The 20686-nt window shown below is 39.0% G+C and overlaps 1 protein-coding gene across 1 annotated transcript in view; it reads right to left on the reverse strand.

Annotated features, from left to right (window-relative positions):
• TTC33 (tetratricopeptide repeat domain 33) overlaps window positions 1–20686 on the reverse strand; it is a 52031-nt gene that overhangs the window by 13001 nt on the left and 18344 nt on the right. The window contains exon 2 of the mRNA XM_040540077.1: window positions 13110–13191. Coding sequence (XP_040396011.1) covers window positions 13110–13191 — 82 coding nt within the window. The remainder of the gene's footprint in view (window positions 1–13109; window positions 13192–20686) is intronic.

Genomic DNA, 20686 nt, shown 5'->3' on the forward strand with positions numbered 1-20686 from the left:
TCCTACATTCTGTAAAAGACTAACCAAACTGTGATATTACACAGAAAGAGAAACACTGAGAATTAATCACAATACATAAGCAAGTGCTGTTGCAAAATGCCCATGTGTTGTTTTTTTTTTTAACGGAAAACCAAAATCTACCCTACATAGTTACAGTGCATATGATACAACTATAGCAATAACCCTTGTAATTCAGCATGGAAACAACTGTAAAAATGATGATTTGGAGAGAAGGCTTTGCTATTGCAGAATGCTTTACTTGGATAGGAAGTAATCTACATAAAAAATGTAAAACGGTGGTTTCTGAATCTGGAAATCTCGTTTACTCAACAAACACTACAGGTTAGTGTTAGCCTGTTACCAAAGCATTCTATCCCTTGCATTGAATCTCCATAACTAAGCCTATAAATCATAGCTAACAGCACATATCATGTCTCAAAGCTTGCTTTATTTTTCCAAGACCTCCATGAGACTGGCATGTTACCTGAAGACCTGCATCACTCTGAGATCATTATTTCAGACACCCGCATGCTATGGTGATAGATAACAGTGTAAGAAACAAATGACAACTGCATTCCAACAGTATGATGAAAAAGTCAACCACACAAGTAAGACTCATGTGTGGGCAACCACTTTCTTCCCAACTGGTCAACCCAGAAGCATGACAATATCAGAATACATTCTCACTGCTGTTGAAGAGTAAAATGCATTTATTTAACCTTACAGCCCCATGATATATTAAATAGACAAATATAAGTGTAGCATAAAGGAAGATTCAAATGCAATTATCTTGAATTAATTAATTAATTAACTTTAATTCACAAAGTACTTGCACAGTACAAGGGTAACTGGAGTAGAAGAGTAAGAGAGCTTTACCTCAGAAAGTAACCCTGCACACAAGAAACACAGCAAGCAAAACTTCCAACAAAGCCTTTGGATTCATACCTCTGATGTTTTAGTAAGATTATTTTTTTCTGGAGAGTAATTGCATGTTTTTGCTTTAATTTGATTTAACAGACTGAACACTGGAATTTAAAGTACCTAAAAATCTTTAAACACACTCCATAGCTGTATGTCATGTCACTGGCATTTCTCCCTCTTTTCTCTTAATAGTTCCCAATGACTGTACTTTCTCAGCAAAGTTGGTACTGAATATTATTTATTTTTCTAAAACTTTCAGTTCAACTGCTTTTTGTGTGCAGCTTCTCCAATCTGCAACAGATCCATGAATTGAGTCAAACTGTTACCTGAGGAGAGGTGTTTATCCTACTAAGATTAAACAATTTTGCACCCCTCAATTAGCTTTTACATTCATCTCTAAATGTATTTATTCTCATAATAGAAAACAAATCCAAGTATATCATTACTTGAACAATTTTATGCCATCTCAGACTATTCAGTACTTTTTACAAGTATTTCCTACTGCAACTCCAAAACATCATTATAAATATAAATATAAACATTCTCATCTCTGTGCCTGGCAAGATCATTGAATGAATCCTCCTGGACACAGTGTCAAGGCACATGCAGGACAAGGAGGTGATCTGGGACAGCCAGCATGGCTTCACCAAGGGTAAATCACACCTGATCAATCTGGTGGCCTTCTATGATGGAGTGACTGCATCAGTCGACAAGGGAAGAACAACTAATGTCATCTACCTGGACTTCTGTAAGGCCTTTGACACAGTCCCACACGACATCTTAATCTCTACATTGGAGAGATATGGATTTGAAGGGTGGACCATCCAGTGGATACGGAATTGGCTTGATGGCTGCACCCAGAGAGTAGTGGTCAATGGCTCTATGTCCAGGTGGAGGCTGGTGATGAGCGGTGTCCCTCAGGGTCTGTTTTGGGCCTGGTGCTTTTCAATATCTTTATCAATGACACAGACAGTGGGATTGAGTGCACCCTTGGCAAGTTTGTAGATGACACCAAGCTGAGTGGTGCAGTTGATACAACAGAAGGAAGGGATGCCACCCAAAGGGACCTGGACAGGCTGGAGAAGTGGGCCTACATGAACCTAATGAGGTTCAACAAGTCCAAGTGCAAGGTGCTGCCCCTGGGTCTGGGCAATCCCAGACATGAGCATAGACTGGGAGAAGAACCCATTGAGAGCAGCCCTGCAGAGAAGGACTTGGAGGTTCTGGTGGACAAAAAGCTCGACATGAGCCAGCAGTGTGTGCCTGCAGCCCAGAAGGCCAACTGCGTCCTGGGCTGCACCAACAGAGGGGTGGGCAGCAGGTGGAGGGAGGGGATTGTGCCCCTCTGCTCTGACCTTGTGAGGCCCCACCTGGAGTGCTGCGTCCTGGTCTGGAGCCCCCAGCACAAGAAGGATGTGGGGCTGTTAGAGCGGGTCCCGAGGAGAGCCACGAAGATGATCAAGGGCCTGGAGCACCTCTCCTGTGAAGAAAGGCTGAGAGATATGAGGGTGTTCAGCCTATGGAAGAGAAGGCTCTGGGGAGACCTCATCGCAGCCTTTCAGTACTTAAATGAGGCTTATAAAAGATGGACTCTTTGATCAATCAGATAATGACAGGACAAGGGGAAACGGTTTTAAACCAAAAGGTGGGAGATTTAGATTAGAGGTTAGGAGGAAATTCTTCAAAGGGTAGTGAGGCACTGGAACAGGTTGCCCAGAGAAGCTGTGGATGCCCCATCCCTGGAGGTGTTCAAGGCCAGGTTGGATGAGGCCCTGAGCAACCTGATCTAGTGGGTGGCATCCCTGCCTATGGCAGGGGCAGTGGAACTGGGTGATCTTTAAGGTTCCTTCCAACCCGAGCCATTCTATGATTCCATGAAGGTTCTTTTGCTCTCTCTAAAGTTCTTTCACATTGTTTTGATTATATTCTCTTCATTGTTGGTTTCCTTGATCCCTACATATCGCACTATAATGAACCACTGTTCATTTGATTTAAAAAAAAATTTAAGACACAATGAATGACAATGTCTTGTTCAAAGTCTTGGGCTCAGTTCCTACTGTACACAAATTGATTTTATCCTCATTTTAAGAATTTATGGGTTTTGGTTCATTTATTTGATTTTGAATACATTATTTTTACTTGGTCAAACATGGCATGAACATAATGGTCTAGTCTTCTGTTTCTCACAAAGATGTCTCCAGGTCTTCTTTCATCTCAACACAGATGCTTGAAATACTTGAGCTGATCTATTATTTTTTCCTTCAGATATGTGACCAAAACAGGAATCTGTCAACCAGTAGCAGTCCCTACACCCGGATTTATTAGAAAACTTGCAGCCACTTTGCTGTATTTTATCTTCTCATTGTTACAGTCATTTGCTATATTTTAAGTTTGTTTAGACTTGGATATTTAACTGTATTGCCACAATTATTCTGAAGAAAACTGGGTGGGTGAAGTAACTTAACCCCAAATGTTCTCTCTGAAATAACCATGCTCTTTGATTTGGCTGAATTCCTTTCAGAAGGAACTCCTCCATGTGGAGAATATATCTTGTCGGGAGCTCTATTGTACTTAGTACAACAAAGCTCTTGACCTTTTCTTAATCTTTTTTGGACTACAGTACAATTGACTCTAAACCACAAGCTATAATCAGCATGAATCCAGACACACATACAATTACGTTACTTCATCAGCTGCTTTGTGTGATGTCTTTTGGTTCAATTTATATTGACAACTATGTCCATATTTTTGGTAGGATTTTTTTTTTTTTTGGACAGAGATTAATAGTTGTTACTCTCTGCTATTCTCTGCTAGTCACTTCTAGCAAATACTCAGATTATGAAAGTAAACAGGAACAAGCAAGCGTTATTTTAATGGTCACAAACTACTAGAATAAATTAGACTAGTCACGCAGCATTTCTTTAAAATGGATTTTACCTTAAAAAAAAAAAAAAACTAATTCAGTTGCACTATGGTATTTTTCAATAACCAGACAAATATCATGATGCTTCAGAGAAACTACATATCACTCAGAAAAATGTGCCAATATAACCTTGTAATTCAAAAGGACAAAGATATCAAGCTTTTACTTGTCATAATTATTCTGGGAAAAACCTCCACAAAGAGACAATCTTATCAGCAAAACAGATATTTATTTTGAAGCAAGCTATGAGGGAAAAGGGCTGTTTTGCCAGAATCACCTGCCTGTAAAGTAAGGATCAAGATACGTGTCTATTTATGAATGTCCCTTTTAGGAACTGAAACTAAGATTCTATTCGTTTTCTGTTACTAATTTCTTGCATGAAACTTCTTTTGCAAATTTCATTAACAAGATGGCACTCAAGCTTCACAGTTAAGTGATCTCATTGCAAATTTTATTTTCCAGTTACAGTGAATGCAATTCATTAGAAAACATTGTTAAAACTAATCAATTAGAGAAGAAAAAATCTTACAAAACAGAAAAGGCTCTCTCTTCCTATGCACATGCTTCCGTCTAGTCATTTTTAATATATTTCTTATAAAGCTGTTCAGCAGGTGGCTTCTCTGAGGTTATTTTATTCCAACACAGACTTACAAGTATCGCATGCATTGAAACAAAGAACATCTATGTCACTATGGTGACTTTGTTTAATAGGTCTAGCTTTTTTAAAAAAAGTGTAAGTGGAGAACTCTGTGGAGAAAAAAAAAAATCAAATATTGCAACAGTCATCAGGAGACTGACCAAGCGAAAAAATCCAGGCAGTAGCATGACCTGTCCTGTGCTACACACAATATTTTGGAAGTGTTATGAGTTTGAATGAGTCCTCACTTTAGATGAGATCAACGGCTTGAAGCTGAATCACTATATATAGACACATTCCAAGTCCAGTGAAAATGACCCAATTCCTTTTTCCACCCAGAAACCCATTTTGAAACAGTCATGAATAAAATTCTTCCTACCTGTAACCAGTTCACATTTACGCATGCCACAAAGCAATTACTGTTGTACCATACAACAAAACCTTTTGTTACGCACCTTTCTGGAATTTTCAAAGTTTTCTTGGTAAACTCCTTTTACTACATCCAAGTTTAAAAAATAAATAAAATGAAACTCCCTACTGTTTATACTTGCTTACATTGTGATCAGAGAAGAGAATTACAAACTCAATTAGGTTAGTAGGAACCTCTGGAGGTCATGTAGTCCAACCTCCTCAAACAAAGACTGTTAACTTGAATCTGGTTGTTCAACATCTTGTTCAAATAAACTAAATATCTCCAGTTTCTTCAGAAATCTGTTTAAAGAATAATCATTTTCACTGAAAAGTGTTTTTTTCTTGCTCACGTAACACTGGAATTTCTCTTGCTGTCATTGGTAAGCATTGCCTTTTACTATTTTGGTGGACACTTCTGGGAAGAATCTCTCTCCTCTGTTACACACACCCCCACCCTCCCACTAGGTAATAGGGATCTTACAAATCATAGAACCACAGAATATCCTGAGTTGGAAGGGATCCACAAGGATCATCAAGTCCAACTCCTGGGTCCCCAAAGGACCACACAAAAATCAGACCATGTGTCTGAGAGCGTTGTCCAAACACTTCTTGAACGCCGACAGGCTCAATGCTGTGACCACTGCCCTGGGGAGCCTGTCCCAGTGCCCGACCACCCTCTGGGTGCAGAACCTTTCCCTAACACCCAGCCTGACCCTCCCCTGTCCCAGCTCCATGCCATTCCCTCGGGTCCTGTCACTGTCCCCAGAGAGCAGAGCTCAGCGCCTGCCCCTCCGCTCCCCTCGTGAGGGAGCTGCAGGCCGCCATGAGGCCTCCCCTCAGCCTGCTCTGCTCTGGGCTGAACAAACCCAGGGACCTCAGCTGCTCCTCAGACATCTTGCCCTCTACACCCTTCACCAGTTTTGTAGCCCTCCTTTGGACACTGATGGTTTTATATCCTTCATAGATAGGTATCTGTGAAGTTTATATCTTCGCAGATGAAATAAACCAACCTATCTAAAACACTAAAATATTTATTAGCTTACTAGCTTGCACAGTGGAAGTAACATTAGAACATTACATAATTACAGTACATTACAAACTGGTTAATCTCAACCAACACAAATCAAGAACAACTAAAAATATTTTGAACACAACTATAGAGTCAATATAATGCATACAGCTGTAATATTGACAAAGAATACATGAAGAATTCAGCAGTTCATATTCTGAAGTTCATCCAGTTCCACAGAGGCCAAATACAGTTCAAGGACAACACAAGAACTTCAGAGTAGGCAGATGCTCTGCCCCAACTCTCGCAGCAAATCTCCTCTTAAACTTACACAGGTACATCATTTGCACTGTAAGCATGACCTGCTATTTTGCTTAGAAGTAATATCTGTTTTAATTAGTAAATTTCTAGACTTTCTTTTTTTCTATTCATAGAAATGTACAATGCTATTTTTAAATCAACTGGCCTCAGCAGTTGGTAGCAGAGTTTCTGTCTGTTATAAGAAAATAGGAGTATAAGACTGCCTCTTGGAAGAGTACATTAAATTCAGTTCAGACTGGTTCATACCTACACAGTTTAGTGACTGTAATAGCCACATTAGCCAAAGGTCTGTTCCAGCAGAGGGATTCTGGTGGGCCTGGGTTAAAAAAAAATACCCACATTCCTCTCTTATTTTGTTTCTTTATTTTGTCATAGTATCCTTCATGAACAGATTGGCAGCAGTCATCACCATAAATTGATCTTTTACCATCATGTCTGGTTCCAACCGATTGCCAGTAATGCAGAGCTTGTATTAAGCTAAATTTATAATTCCGTAACAAACATATCATTACCAATGACCATTTATATATGACCAACTATATATAAATCAGCAATTATTAGCTGATTTGTTGTAACTTAAACTACTGATTATGAAATCTGGCCATTTCTTAGAAACTTTATCGTTTCTTAGGCACAAAGAGGGAAAGAGGGAAGTTGAAATTATTTCTTCATTGAGCTATGAATTTCGTAAGCCTTAAGAACAAGGGTGGAACAATTTAAATAACCATATAATGGGCTTGGCATACAAAGAGAGATATGCAGCTGAAATCCTGATCCTGTTCAATGAATGCAAATTGAGGATGCAGGGCTGTACGGAAACTAGATCCTCAGACAGCTGATAAACAGCCAAAAAGCTATTAAATTTACATAACTTGAGCTGGCAATGCATGCTTGCATCCCTGAAAGCCAAACGTAACCTGGGCTGCATGAAAAGCAACGTGGCCAGCAGGGCAAGGGAGGTGATTTTCCACCTCCGCTCTGCACTCATTGGACCCTACTTGGAGTCCTGCACAAAGCTCTGGGGCACCCAGAACAAGAAGGACCTGGACCTGTTGGAGTGAATCCAGAGTCCAGATGATCAGAGGGCTGGAGCACCTCTACTACAAAGACAGGCTGTGGAAGTTGGGGTTGTTCAGCCTGGAGAAGAGAAGGCTCCGGGGAGACCTTATAGCCCTCCAGTACCTAAAGGGGGCCTACAGGAAAGCTGGGGAGGGACTCATTGTCATGGGGTACAGTCACAGGACAAGGGGGAATGGTTTTAAACTAAAAGAGGGGAGATTTAGATTAGACATTAGTAAAAAATAGGAGTACTCAGAGGATGGTGAGGCACTGGAACAGGTTGCCCAGAAAAGTTGTGGATTCCCCATCCCAAGCGTACAAGGCCAGGATGGGGGCTTTGAGCAACCTGATCTAGTGAGAGGTTTCCCTGCCCATGGCAGGTTTCCCTGCCCTGACATGCTAAGAATATGTTAAGGCAAAACAAATAGATTGATCCTGTCCCACAAATATAGGGTAATTCATGTAAATTCCATCAATGTTAAACCATTATGCAGATTCAGGATCCCAGAAGAACTGCAGGAATGCTGTCATAGTTGCACAGGGTGTTTGAGAATTTGTTACCTGAGATCTCTGTGGTACAAGTATCACTGCATCAGTAACACTAGCCAGGTGAATTCTCAGGAATCATGCCTGAATCCCAAGCAAGTTCATTATATGTACCATGGCCCTTTGATACCTCTCTTGCCCCAAGAAGAGAATCCTGGCTGGTCCGCTGTACAAAAGTTCAGACCCAAATTCACACATCTCCTTCATGCATGCTCCTTCATCTTTGTAATTCAAAGCAGCAGTGAAATAATGCAATGAATGTTTAAAAACTTAGGCCTCAATGGATTTCAAGCCGTCTAAGAGACTACATTAATGTAGGTGGGCTTTATACACTCCTTCGAATATGATACTAAGTGTCTAATACCAGAATTAATATTAGGGGTGTTAGTTTTGCCAAAACAATAAATAATTATAATAATACAGAAATGAACTGCTTGCATAAACATTTACTGGATACTCAGTGTTCTTGCAACAGGGAAACAATTTAAGCTGGTAAGGGAATATAAGCTATATAAATTGAAACATCTTGCATGAAAAGGAGAACAATATGTGCAACCCTAACGTCTCAACACACCATAATCATCTGTTTTTAAAGGGATCAAAGGGTAGCTGAGAGCGATGGAAAGAAACTCATCTACTTTTATGGGTTTTGAACCAAAATACAGTTGAGCAATTCCATAGCTCCCATATGATTTTCTGGAAACACTCTTAATGCAACTGTCATTGACAATTGAAAACTTTAAATGCTATTTCCGTTCTTCAGAAATTAGGAAAAACATTTGTCCCACATCAGTTAAAATAGGGATCTTTAAGTCTTTCCATAAATATTTACAGATTCCTATTGTGTCATTAGTGTATTTTTCTGAGCTGCATATTAAACAACAGGATATTTAAGATGTTACTTTGCTGCCGAGAAAGCAAATGCTGATGAACTGGGGAGCTACTATATAGCCCAACCTAAGATAATCTTTATAAACCTAACAGGATACACAGATATTCAGACCCATTAAAAACATCCCATCCTATGTTAATTCTCAAAAAGCGTGACTCACATGGAGGCTTTTCTTCACTGACAGAAAATCAGTATAGACCATAAGAATCTTTGCATATAGTGCAAAGTCATTCTTAGTATGAATCACCTCCTCTAGTATGTGACTCGCATCAAGACAGGCGGATTTTCATGGTCCCATTACTGGTCAAGCCTTTGCTGAAATTGGTGTACAGCTTTCTTCCAAATCTGGAGCTACCTAAACTTTCTCATTTAGCTACACAGTAATAGCTTCAGTATTTGTGCTGGTGTGATGGATTGGAGTTACATACTCAGCCATAAGACGGCATCATTTAAATATTAACCACAATATTTTTGGAATGACTTAACATATTCCTATTTTGGCGAAAAACGGACTTTTACAGCTCATGTTAGTGCCTTTAAAAGTAGAAAGGTATCAGATTACACATTCTACTAATCAGCTTCCAGTAAGCATAAGTCATACTGCAAACAACATCTGTAATAGTTATTTGCATGTACTAAAGAAATACTGCCAATTTACAAGATTAAAATAGAGGTTTTGTTGAAAAGATTTAAGAAATAATTTTATAAATGCACACTATTTTGTACATAAACTTATCTTCTGTTACACTGTGAATGAGAATATATTATGTAATAACAAAAAGTGAAACCAAAGAGAAAGAGTGCAACTGTCCAGCTGCGCTCCCTTCTACAGGAAAGGGAGCAAAGATGCACTGGAAGTGAAAGCCTAAATTCCACCATTCTTTCAGGTTTTGTTCCTCTCCAACAGTATCATTAAGACAGGCAAAGAAGTTTTACAAGCCAAATTTTACAAGCCAAATTACAGTCACACAGCTGGTTTCTGAGCCCTTCCTGGTAAGCAGGAAAGCAACATATCCTCTTCCTCCAAGTCACTTATATATTCCTCCAAGTCACTTATATAGTCTTCAGCCTGGAAAAGAGAAGGCTGAGGGGAGACCTCATCACAGCCTACAGCTTCCTCATGAGGGGGAGTGGAGGGGCCTGTGCCGATCTATTCTCTTTAGTCACCAGTGATAGGACCCGAGGGAATGGGGTCAAGCTGCGACAGGGGAGGTTCAGGCTGGTTATCAGGAAGAGGTTCTTCACCGAGAGGGTGGTCACGCACTGCAACAGGCTCCCCACAGGGACATAGTCACAGCATCAAGCCTGTCGGAGTTTAAGAAGAGTTTGGACTATGCTTTCAGACACGTGGTCTGAATTTTTGGGTAGACCTGTATGGAGCCAGGAGTTGGACACGATGATCCTTGGCAGTCCCTTCCAACTCGGGATATTGTACGATTCTATGATTCTATATACCTTGGTCACTTAGATGAAATATAAAAGGATTGGGGGTGCCAAGCATGCAACCACACATCAGTATTACCTATTGCATCTGGAGTACCAATTGAATGATGATGTTATAAGCACCTGTATGCACAGGTCACTCCACACCCTAGTCCAGACCTTGGTAAGCTAACAATTCCCTGTACTCCTGTTATTTCCACTGTCTTTTTCAACAGAATACTCTTGAGTAAAACACAGAAGAAACAAATTGCAAAATAAATGCTACAGCAAAAACATTCTGCATAAAGGAGCCAGCAATAAAGCACTCGAATCATTTCTTCTCAAGATATCTTATCAAGATATCAAGGATATCAAGATATCCTACTAGGTGGTCTGTTTTACTCAAACAAGAGTTAAATTTTTATTTATAGCCAAAAAATCTATAGGACTGATATCATTTTCAAATCTTCCCACCCACACCACCCAAGTTTTTCTAATACAAGCTATATTCACCCCGTATATACATATATGTTGACAAAGTAATCCAACAATACTCAATTTATTATTTTAGAGAATCTAACTTTTTTCAGTTCACAGACAACATGAGAGAAGTTGTGATAACATCCAGAAAAAAAAAAAAGTAGCAGTTACCACATCTTGTATTTTCGGTTTTGTTATCTTTATACCAGAATCAAATTGCAGCAGCAATAACAATTTTAAAACTAAAAAATATACCATGCTTCCCAACAGTAGCATAGTACATTCATTGATGTGCTGTTTTTCCTTTCTCTTTTTCTTCTCCCAGCTTTAAACAAAGTATTTTTCCCCCATATTTTGGGTAGCTATTTCCCTAAGAGTACTTTTTTTCCCTTTCTAATCTGTAAAACAAATGGAAGATTGTTTTTTAAAGAGCCTTTCTTCCACATGTAAGTTCCAGTGTTCTCCCTTCATCTCAATTTATTTACCCGTCCTCTGACTTTTGTAGTCACATACATTAAGTGACAAAATGTCATACACAATTAATTTATGGCTTAAACTATTAGTTAAGGATTTCAGAAAACAAGAATGAAGAAGAAATAGCTCTCACTGTTTCCTCTGAAGCAACAAAAGGCTCTCTCACAGAGGATACAAATGTGCTTATATTGTGGCACATTAGCAAGAAGAAAAGCTTTTTATTTCAAGTTTCAAAAAAAAAAAACCTAAACTGTCAATGTGAGGAGATAGTTCCTGTCCATTCCTGTTGAAGCAGTCTCTGTAAACGTGCAAAAATATACAACATCGCTACTTTTCATCTTCCCTCTAGCCTGCTAAGCTACTACACCCTACAAACAAAAACATTAAAACACAGGTAACATGTTCAGCAGCTTGGCAAGTGTTTTCTGTTTCCATTCATCTCAACTATGACGTAGCACAACCATTATATTCTTAAAAGAAAAAGAATAAAATTAATTAAAAAATAGAAAAAATGTGATGAGGAAGATGGACAAAAGCCTTTAGCAACCAAAACGAGCAGCTTTAACAGGTATTAAACACAGAAAAATAATGTGATAAAAAAGCAGAAGCCGTGTATTTTCTTGTTCTCATTCTCAATTCAAATTAAAAACGTATTTGTAGAACAGCATCTTTATTTAATATGGGGGAGAAAAAAAGTACTTTTGTACCTTGGCAAACAGATGGAGACAAAAGCTTCCTGTTCCAAACAAAACGACAAATCTTGGCACTTTTGCCATCTAAGCTACACAAAGAGACACACTTAAATTACAAGCTGATGTCATAACTTTGACAAGAAGTGTTGATCGCTGCAAGCCTTTTTGATCAAAACATTTGTAAAATAAAGGCTTTGATGAATTAATGTCATAAATATACTCCAACTAACGCTGTTTTCCAAGACTAATTTATCTTTGAAATACTTAATGTGAAAACAGAGTGTAGCATGTCTTGTGTACAGTACCCATGTTTAATGTTGAGAATATTAAGCCAACTCTTACGACTGAAAAGAGCAGGCAGATTTCTAATGGCAGAGTCAAACTTTATAGAATGACAGAATATCGGAGTTGGAAAGGACCCACAAGGATCATCAAGTCCAACTCCTGGGTCCCCAAAGGACCATCTGAAAAACCAAACCATATGTCTGAGAGCGTTGTCCAAACACTTCTTGAACTCCGACAGCCCGGTGCCATGACCCCTGCCCTGGGGAGCCTGTCCCAGTGCCCGACCACCCTCTGGGTGCAGAACCTTTCCCTAACACCCAGCCTGACCCTCCCCTGTCCCAGCTCCATGCCGTTCCCTCGGGTCCTGTCGCTGTCCCCAGAGAGCAGAGCTCAGCGCCTGCCCCTCCGCTCCCCTCGTGAGGGAGCTGCAGGCCGCCATGAGGCCTCCCCTCAGCCTGCTCTGCTCTGGGCTGAACAAACCCAGGGACCTCAGCTGCTCCTCAGACATCTTGCCCTCTACACCCTTCACCAACTTTGTAGTCCTCCTTTGGACACTCTCTGATAGTTTTATGTCCTTTTTATAATGAGGACGAAATCTTCACACAGTACTGGAGGTGAGGCCGCACGAGCGCAGAGCAGAGCAGGACAACCCCTTCCCTCAGACAGCTAGCAGTGCCATGCCTGATGCACCCCAGAGTGTGGTTGGCCCTCCTGGCCTCCAAGGCACACTGTTCATCTTGTTCATCTGTCAAGAGTAAGGCTCTCTCTGCTCCCTTGAAAATATGATTTTCAGATATTTCGGTTGCTTCTTCTACATTGTAACATCCTAATTCAGATCCTAGCAAAGATGTTATTTATTATGATGGGCTGGAATACAGCATATTTTTAACTCCTGCTAAAAGATACCCTGCTGTGTTGAGAATAAATGGAAATTCTAAATTAATTTTGATGTAGTTTACGCATACAGCAACATTGGCCAGTGGTCAATGACCACAGAGTTTTAATTTCTAAACTCACAAAGAATTGTCATGATTTACCTGTGATTTCATCTCATAAAGCGTAGCATCCTCTGGAGTTAACTGAAGTGCTTCATCCCACTTCTGAATAGCCTCCCGGTACCTGCAGTTAAAACAATATTACACTCTCACTATATTTAAAGGAGACTTAAATTAAGAATTTCTATTTTTAAACCCGACATTTTCCTAATTAAAGTGCCAAAGCATCTCATTAATATTAATAATTTTTCTAATCACTTCCCCGTAAAACATGCTGAATTGCTTTGAGGAACTGGGTATTTGTTTTTGTGACCAATGAGTGCTAAGTACTAGCATGCAACTTGCCTTAACTGAATTTACAAGTCAACATAGGAAACCTATGTCAAACCAATGAATTAAAGTTAGAATTCTTGAACTGAATCCAGTTCCCCTCGTTGTCAAAAATCATGTTCAGTCACGTATTAAAAAAATGTAATCTGAATGCAACATGCCTTACCACAGTCATCATTTAAAATTTGTTTTCAATTTCAAAAGCTTGTTGGAGTTACAAACCAGCATTTCTGTATTGTTACAAAGACTGAAATACATAAGTTCAAGTAACCTTGGTATATAAGGATAAAAAGGAAACAGAAAGTAAACAGGTATACTGAAATTATTCAACTTTGGGAAGATACACAGTAGCTTTGTAATATGTTGCCCTCCCCTAAAAAAAAAAAAAAGAAGAAATGAGTTCACCAAGCCCAACAAAAAGTAGGTCTTTGTCTAAACAAAGAGGTGGAACTTTGACAAACGCATACTATGGTTTTAAACCACACCGAAAAACTGTAACAGCATAATAAACAGTTAGAGGGGTGCAATCTTCCAGACTAAAAGAAAGCCATATATTAACATCAATGAGTATTCTGAGTGCAGCAAGTTCTCTGAATCCTCCATTTCAAAATTCACCTTTGTCACAGAACTGTGTAGGAACCACTACATTTCTATTAACTTCACTAACTTCACTGTGAAGGTATGAAGCAGTTACTCTTAATATACACACTGCACTTTTGATATAGTATAAATAAAACTAGTTTTCACACACCTGATATATAGTTAAAATAGTTACCTTCACTCACTCCCATTCTCCCTTCTCTTTCCCTTCCCCCATTGTTCAGTCCTCTGGCACGCATCACACCAAATCAGTCACATGAGAGATTTCTGAACTGACTGGAAGTAAATAATAGATTGGAAAAGCAACACAATTGAAGCTGAGCACTCAGTAATGATTCGGGTATTATTTGTAAATGTTTGTAGGTGACACTGCTAAGTATGCTTAGTACTCAAATTAAACACAAGTAAAAAGATGTTTCAATACATTTTCCCATTTCCTCAAAGTTTAGCTTCCAGCTGTGCATTTGCAATCTCAGTTCATTCTCCATGGGCAGGTGTTCACACTACAGGAAGCATCACCACATTTTTTACATATGTTAGTAGAAATATAAGCCGTCATTTAGTTAGCAAAAAACACTTTTTCAGTAGAAAACTATAGCTTTGTCTAAAACCCAGCACAGACATAGCACAACAAAACCTTAACTGGCTATGAGAAATACACCAGTAAAGGGCATTTTGAGCTCAGTTAGGCGGTGTCCTGGCCATGCAGGAAGCCACAAGACTGTGACTGTAGGGGAAAAAAGGTTAGAAACAGAAGGCTTTAGAAACCTAAGCAAACACAGTGACAGTATTTAATAGATAGAAAAGAAGGCACAACACTTGCATTCTGGAAATAGAAAGACACAAGATCAAAGTTTCTTTTCAAGAACAAGCATTTTACTTCTATGAAGAGGACATCATTGTTCATGAAAGTGTCAATCTGAATGAGATAAAACTCACAGCAAGAGCAGGCTACCTCTGAAGGTAGTGTCAAATACAGGCAAATACAGCTCAAAATTCTGTTGGGTTTTGCTGCCAATTTGTCAACAGTCTGTCAACAGAATAAAGATAGGCAAGGGAAAGGAGGCCATTTATTCACAAAAGCATTGTACAATGTGTATGATATATGTACGAACAGAGCAGTTCAGTGATCCAAAAGGTGCAGAATAGTGAACATTCATTTGTCAGGAAAAAACTCAATCCAACCTTTGAGCCTCAGAAAGACTTATCTGAGAGAAATGAAGACGGAATGCCAGAGAGAGCACACCAGAAGAGGGCTGATAAGGGAAGATTTGTCTGCAGGTACATATGCTGAACCACCTGCTCAAGACAGACTGATGACAACCAGTTTACAACATGGACATACCCACACAGCAGTGAAACATTGATCTTTTCGGCACATGTATTACCCTAAAAGAAAGGGTGATAAAACACACCTGTTTTATTCTTTTACAAATACTCAGGGAAAAAAAAATGTTTCCATTGTTCATGGAAAAAACGTAAGCCTTGGCAGACATAAGAAATGAGCTAATACATAGTTAAAGTTGCTAAAATAAAAAAATTAAAATCCTGATCATTTTACTGTCCCTCAGGATCCTGTTGAACTGAACAGGACCTTTGTTGAACTGAACTGTACAGGACCTTTGCCATTGTAAGGAAGAAAAAATAATTTTGAAAAAGAGACCTTCAATATAAATATACATGCTCTGGGTTTAATTAAAACAAATTTAATGAATATTCCACTTGCTATTCCCATTTTTTTTCTTAGAAAGCAAATAAACTCATACAATTGAGTTACTAGCATGTAACAAGCCAGTATCCATCAGCCAAGCTGCAAAAACTACTGTGTCATGTCTGGTAAATAATTTTTGCTTAATGCTATTCCATTTATCTTAATGCAGATCACACGCCTAACTTAACTCTTCCAATGTGCCTGATAGAGAATGAGAGCACATATATCCAGAACACATGCTATAAATAGCACAGATGATGTGCAGCAACGTGCATTTGAATCCTATGTCCCTTCAGAAAAAAGGGATAGGAAACCTAGTACTTAAAAAAATTAAAATAACTTGCATCAAAAACAAGAATGAGACTCAAAAACCCCAGATCCATCCACTGGTGATTTATAAACTTTCCTCAGAAAACTCTGATATTTATCACAGTGGGAAATAGTCCCAGCACCAGTAGGCTGGGGGCCTACTGGCTGGAAAGCAGCTTTGCAGAAAAAAGACCCATGAGTCCTGGTGGCCAACAAACCAAGTATAAGGCCAGCAATGTGCCCCCATAGAAAAGAAGCCCAACAGCACCGTGAAGGGCTTTAAGCATCGCCAGCAGGTTGAGAGAGGGGATCTTTCTCAGCTCTGGTGAGATGATATCTGGAGCGCAGGGTCCAGTTCCAGGCTGCCCAGCACAAGAGAGACATGGACATACGAAAGCATGTCCAGACAGGGGCCACAAAGATGATTAAAGGCATGGAGGGCCCTTATCATGTAAGGAGAGGCTAAGAAAGATGAAACTGTGCAGCCTGGAGAGGAAAAGGCTCACGGGAGATCTTATCAAAGCGCAAAGCGTAGAGATACCTGATTCAGAAGTGGGGGCAGGAGTAAAGAAGATGGAGCCAAACTCTTCTCATTGGTGCCCAGTGACAGGAAAAGAGACAATGGGCACAAAGTGAAGCAGAGGAAATTCTGTTTAAATGTAAGAAAGAAAGAAAAAAAATACTGTAAAGTGTGACTGAATATTGGAACAGGTTGCCCACACAGGTGGTGGAGTGTCCATCATTTTAAGATATCCAAACGCCAACTGGGCAACATCCTGAGCAACCTGCTCTAGTTGATCCTGCTTTGAGGTGGAAAATGGAGTAGAAAAATGTCCTGAGGTTCATTAAGACTGTATGATTCTATGACATTGGCAACCTCAGTGGCATGTAGTTTAAAAAGACATTTGATCATCTCCTGACAAAATGAAAACAAAACAGAATCTTACAAAGTCATTAATTTTCACACATATGAGATTACTATACGGCTTACCTAATATAACCATAAAGAAATCACAGAACATTAATAATGGACATATATTAATTTATAGAAAATCAAATTAATATTGCTGCAAATGTAAAACCCTAATATGCACTGTAACTACGCCTCTAAACTCCAGTAATACAAAACACTTTTAAGAAAAGATTGTTGTATTTTGAAGTATTGAGTTGCTATTTATGCAAGTACAAAGATACAGTATACTGACTTTTATCTACCCACAGTGATTTCAATAAAATGGTACACCTTACTACAAAGGAAAAGATTATGCAATTATAACCAGAACATAGTTATTATTTTCTTCACTGAAACTCCAAAAAAAAGAAGAAATTACTGAAAACTGGACACATCTGGGATGGTTTCAGAGTACAAGATGTGATGGATCTTGCCAATTTTTATTTAACAACATGAAATCCCATGGCTCCCCTGAAATACTAAAATTGCTCTCTTAAGACATGCTACTGACCATCTGGGAGCTATAGAGACTTGGCAGATTTTCGTACAGCTTTGTGAACTTATGAAACAAACATCTTATGCTTGCACTTCATTTTTTCAATAACACTTCTGGGAAAACGGGATCTCTTGTGCTCTTAAACAAAATTGTTATGCCAAATTTGTATATTCATTAATTGTATTTAATTAGATGCTTCTGGGTTAAAAAAAAAAAAATCCAGAAAACAAAACAACTTGATTCAAGTTACATATAACAGACCAGAGTCCTGTAGCTTTACTGACAGGCTTGCCACAGTTGATGCTGCAGCCAGAGACTGAAACAGGGCACATGCAGAATGACATTGAAAACATCTTAAGATATACTGAAGAGATGAGATGGTAGCAAATTCAGGAGACATGCCTGCAGGAGAGAGGCAAATCACAGAAGTGCCGTGTCAGCAGAAAAGAGGAGAGATAACCCCCCAGAATTCTCAGGGACTTGGAGAGGCTCAGATATTTCAGGAGGACAACGAACAACACAGTTAGAGGCCAGAGGAAAACAAGATTTCAAAAAGAGCATGTCGAATACTTGAACCGTATCACAGAGGATGAAGGTAAATGGTCTGTGACCACCAGAAACACCAGCAAGAGCAATCTTAATCGAGTGTTGGGGCAAACTCAACAAACTTTGGTGGGAGCTAGAGGAAAAGAACGCCAGCCAGTAACTATACAGGATACATAAAATGGAAAGGAGAGAGAAATGAAAAGCAAACAAGAATCTGATCATAGGAACCAACTTTCTTCACAAGCTGGGTGATGATGCAGGGTTGCAGTGCGGGAGAAGATTCACGAAATAGGTGAAGGAGAAAACTAAAAGCAATAAAAGAGAACGAACGTAGCACAGCTTTCTTGGGTTAAACAACTTGAGAGTCCTCTATGACAAACAGATTTTTTAATAGTAAAATGCTTCCTCTGCTGGGTGTGGGGAGGGAACTGGTACTTCATACAAGCATCTAGCAAGAACAATGTGCAGTTGCAGGTGAAAACAATTTTTTTTGTTAATCTAATTTTGTTAATCCATCGTTAGTGACCTACAGCACATTTAACCTCACAGGTAGTCTTCACAAGATTATCATGTCTTCAAACTTTTTTTTTTTTAATTGCAGATGATTGTGATGCTATTGATGAATCGCCAACAGGCTGCAGCTCAACAGAATAGTTATTTTATAGTAAATAATGTACTCTACATTACCTGTGATTTTAAAGGGATAAAGTTAAAACTGTCTGCTTTGCTACCTGCTACAGCTTCCAATGAAACATTTTTTTTTAAACAGGCTGATTCAAGTATGGCCACACTAATTACCACAGGTAAAAAAGTACATTATAGTTCTTCAACAGCAACTGACCACATACATGTTCTTACCCCACAGTAAATGCCAGATAAAAGCAAACAAGCTTGTTGTAGCTGCCCTTCAAGTTGGTGAACTATACAGAACTTACCATTGGTCAAAACAGCATGCACACAGCTGATGCCCATCATTTCAAAGCTTAACTATTCGTAGGAGTTCATGTTCCTGCACATACTAGACCCTATGATATCAGGTCATTGATATCTGGGCACACATAGTGTAAACAGTGAAAAGAAGTCGAATTTATACAGCAGAATTTTTTATGCAGCAAAATTCTGCTACAACTAAATCAATCAGCTGAATAAACCCCACAATTAAACAGCTCCACAATTACTTCAAAGAGACTTATCTCTCTTAGGAACTTCCACAGAAGAGCAGATGAGAAATACCATTTCATCACATGCCAAAACAATTACCATCCATCATCATGCCAAAATTATAAAATGAGGTTTTCAACATAAGTTCAGTCTCAGTTTCTTAAGCTGTATTTCATTGGCACATGTACCTATGCACGTTTTTATCATTTCATCTATTAGGCAAATGCAGTTTCTTTTGAAACCGCCTTTGTCAAAGAAAACCTACCAAATCCAATAAATAGAGAAAGATATTTCTGTAGCTAACGTCCAGGAGTGAAAAACATGTCATCAGGATTCTGGTACTCTCTCTGATCATCCTTCCTCATGCAGAGTAACATTTTAATTTTCTCACATAAAACATATGAAGAAACCTTATCAGAAATCACTTATTACTACTTCATGGTTATTTTATTGTTTTGAGGGCCAGGTATGGAGCATACTGCAGTACATTACTTTAATGACAAACGACAGGAGTTAACGCAACAAATTGAAAATAGTAGATAATGATGGGAGTAATCAGTGTCTAGACTTGACAGTCTGTCGTAAGATGTCTTTCACAAAAACATTTTATATTTAACTGTGTCCAGAGGGCCCTGCTGCCTTTGCCATGTTTTATATCCTTCTTTACAATCTGGCAAATCACTGACTCATGGTCAAACCCACTCAGATACTGCACTTACCTGTAAGAAGACAAGCTAATTTGCAACACAAATGCAACTTATCTGGCAGCTAGTCAATTCTCTCACTGCTAACTGAACAATTACTACTATCAGTATGCACAGTTACATGGCTTTGTCCTCAAGGGGAGCTTTGGAAAGTGTGTATGTGTATGCATATGCTTGTGTTTATTCCAGAACCATGAAATACTTATTTCACCTCTGATGAAGACAGAATTGCACAGCTGATTGACAAGCACTGCTTCAAGAAAGACTGAGGCACATATTTTTCTTCTTAAAATAATCCTTACAATCATCATAAACCTGAACAAGTTGCATGCTGCTAAATAAAATCTTAGTTAAACATGTCAGTTACACTCAACATTCTAAAAACTGGGAATTACGGAGTTTTGTTTCTGGCCCTGCTGAAGAATATCCTCAGGCCTGACACTGCTACTTCATAATTCCAGCCCCCTACACCCCACCCCCAAATATGAATTAGATATAAAATTATTTATATCATGTAACACAGAGGAAATTACTTACCTGTAATAGGATTACATTACTGACTCATCACTAGTGCAGCCAAGTACCATACCCTCACCTCCTCCCCTCCTGACCCCCCCTACACTGAGCATCCCAGGGCATCCTAGGCACTGGCTCCCTTGTAATCAAGAAGACTTCTTTATCTTTGTAAATGATCCTACAAAAATACTCCAGTGAGTCCAAATAACTAATATTATTTGACAAGTTCAGGCTAATTTTAATTATTTGTGGTGGTATTCAGAACTCTGTAGTGTAATTTTGAAAGTGAGAATG

The sequence above is a fragment of the Cygnus olor genome, chromosome Z (assembly GCF_009769625.2).
Source record: "Cygnus olor isolate bCygOlo1 chromosome Z, bCygOlo1.pri.v2, whole genome shotgun sequence".
Lineage (NCBI taxonomy): Eukaryota > Metazoa > Chordata > Aves > Anseriformes > Anatidae > Cygnus > Cygnus olor.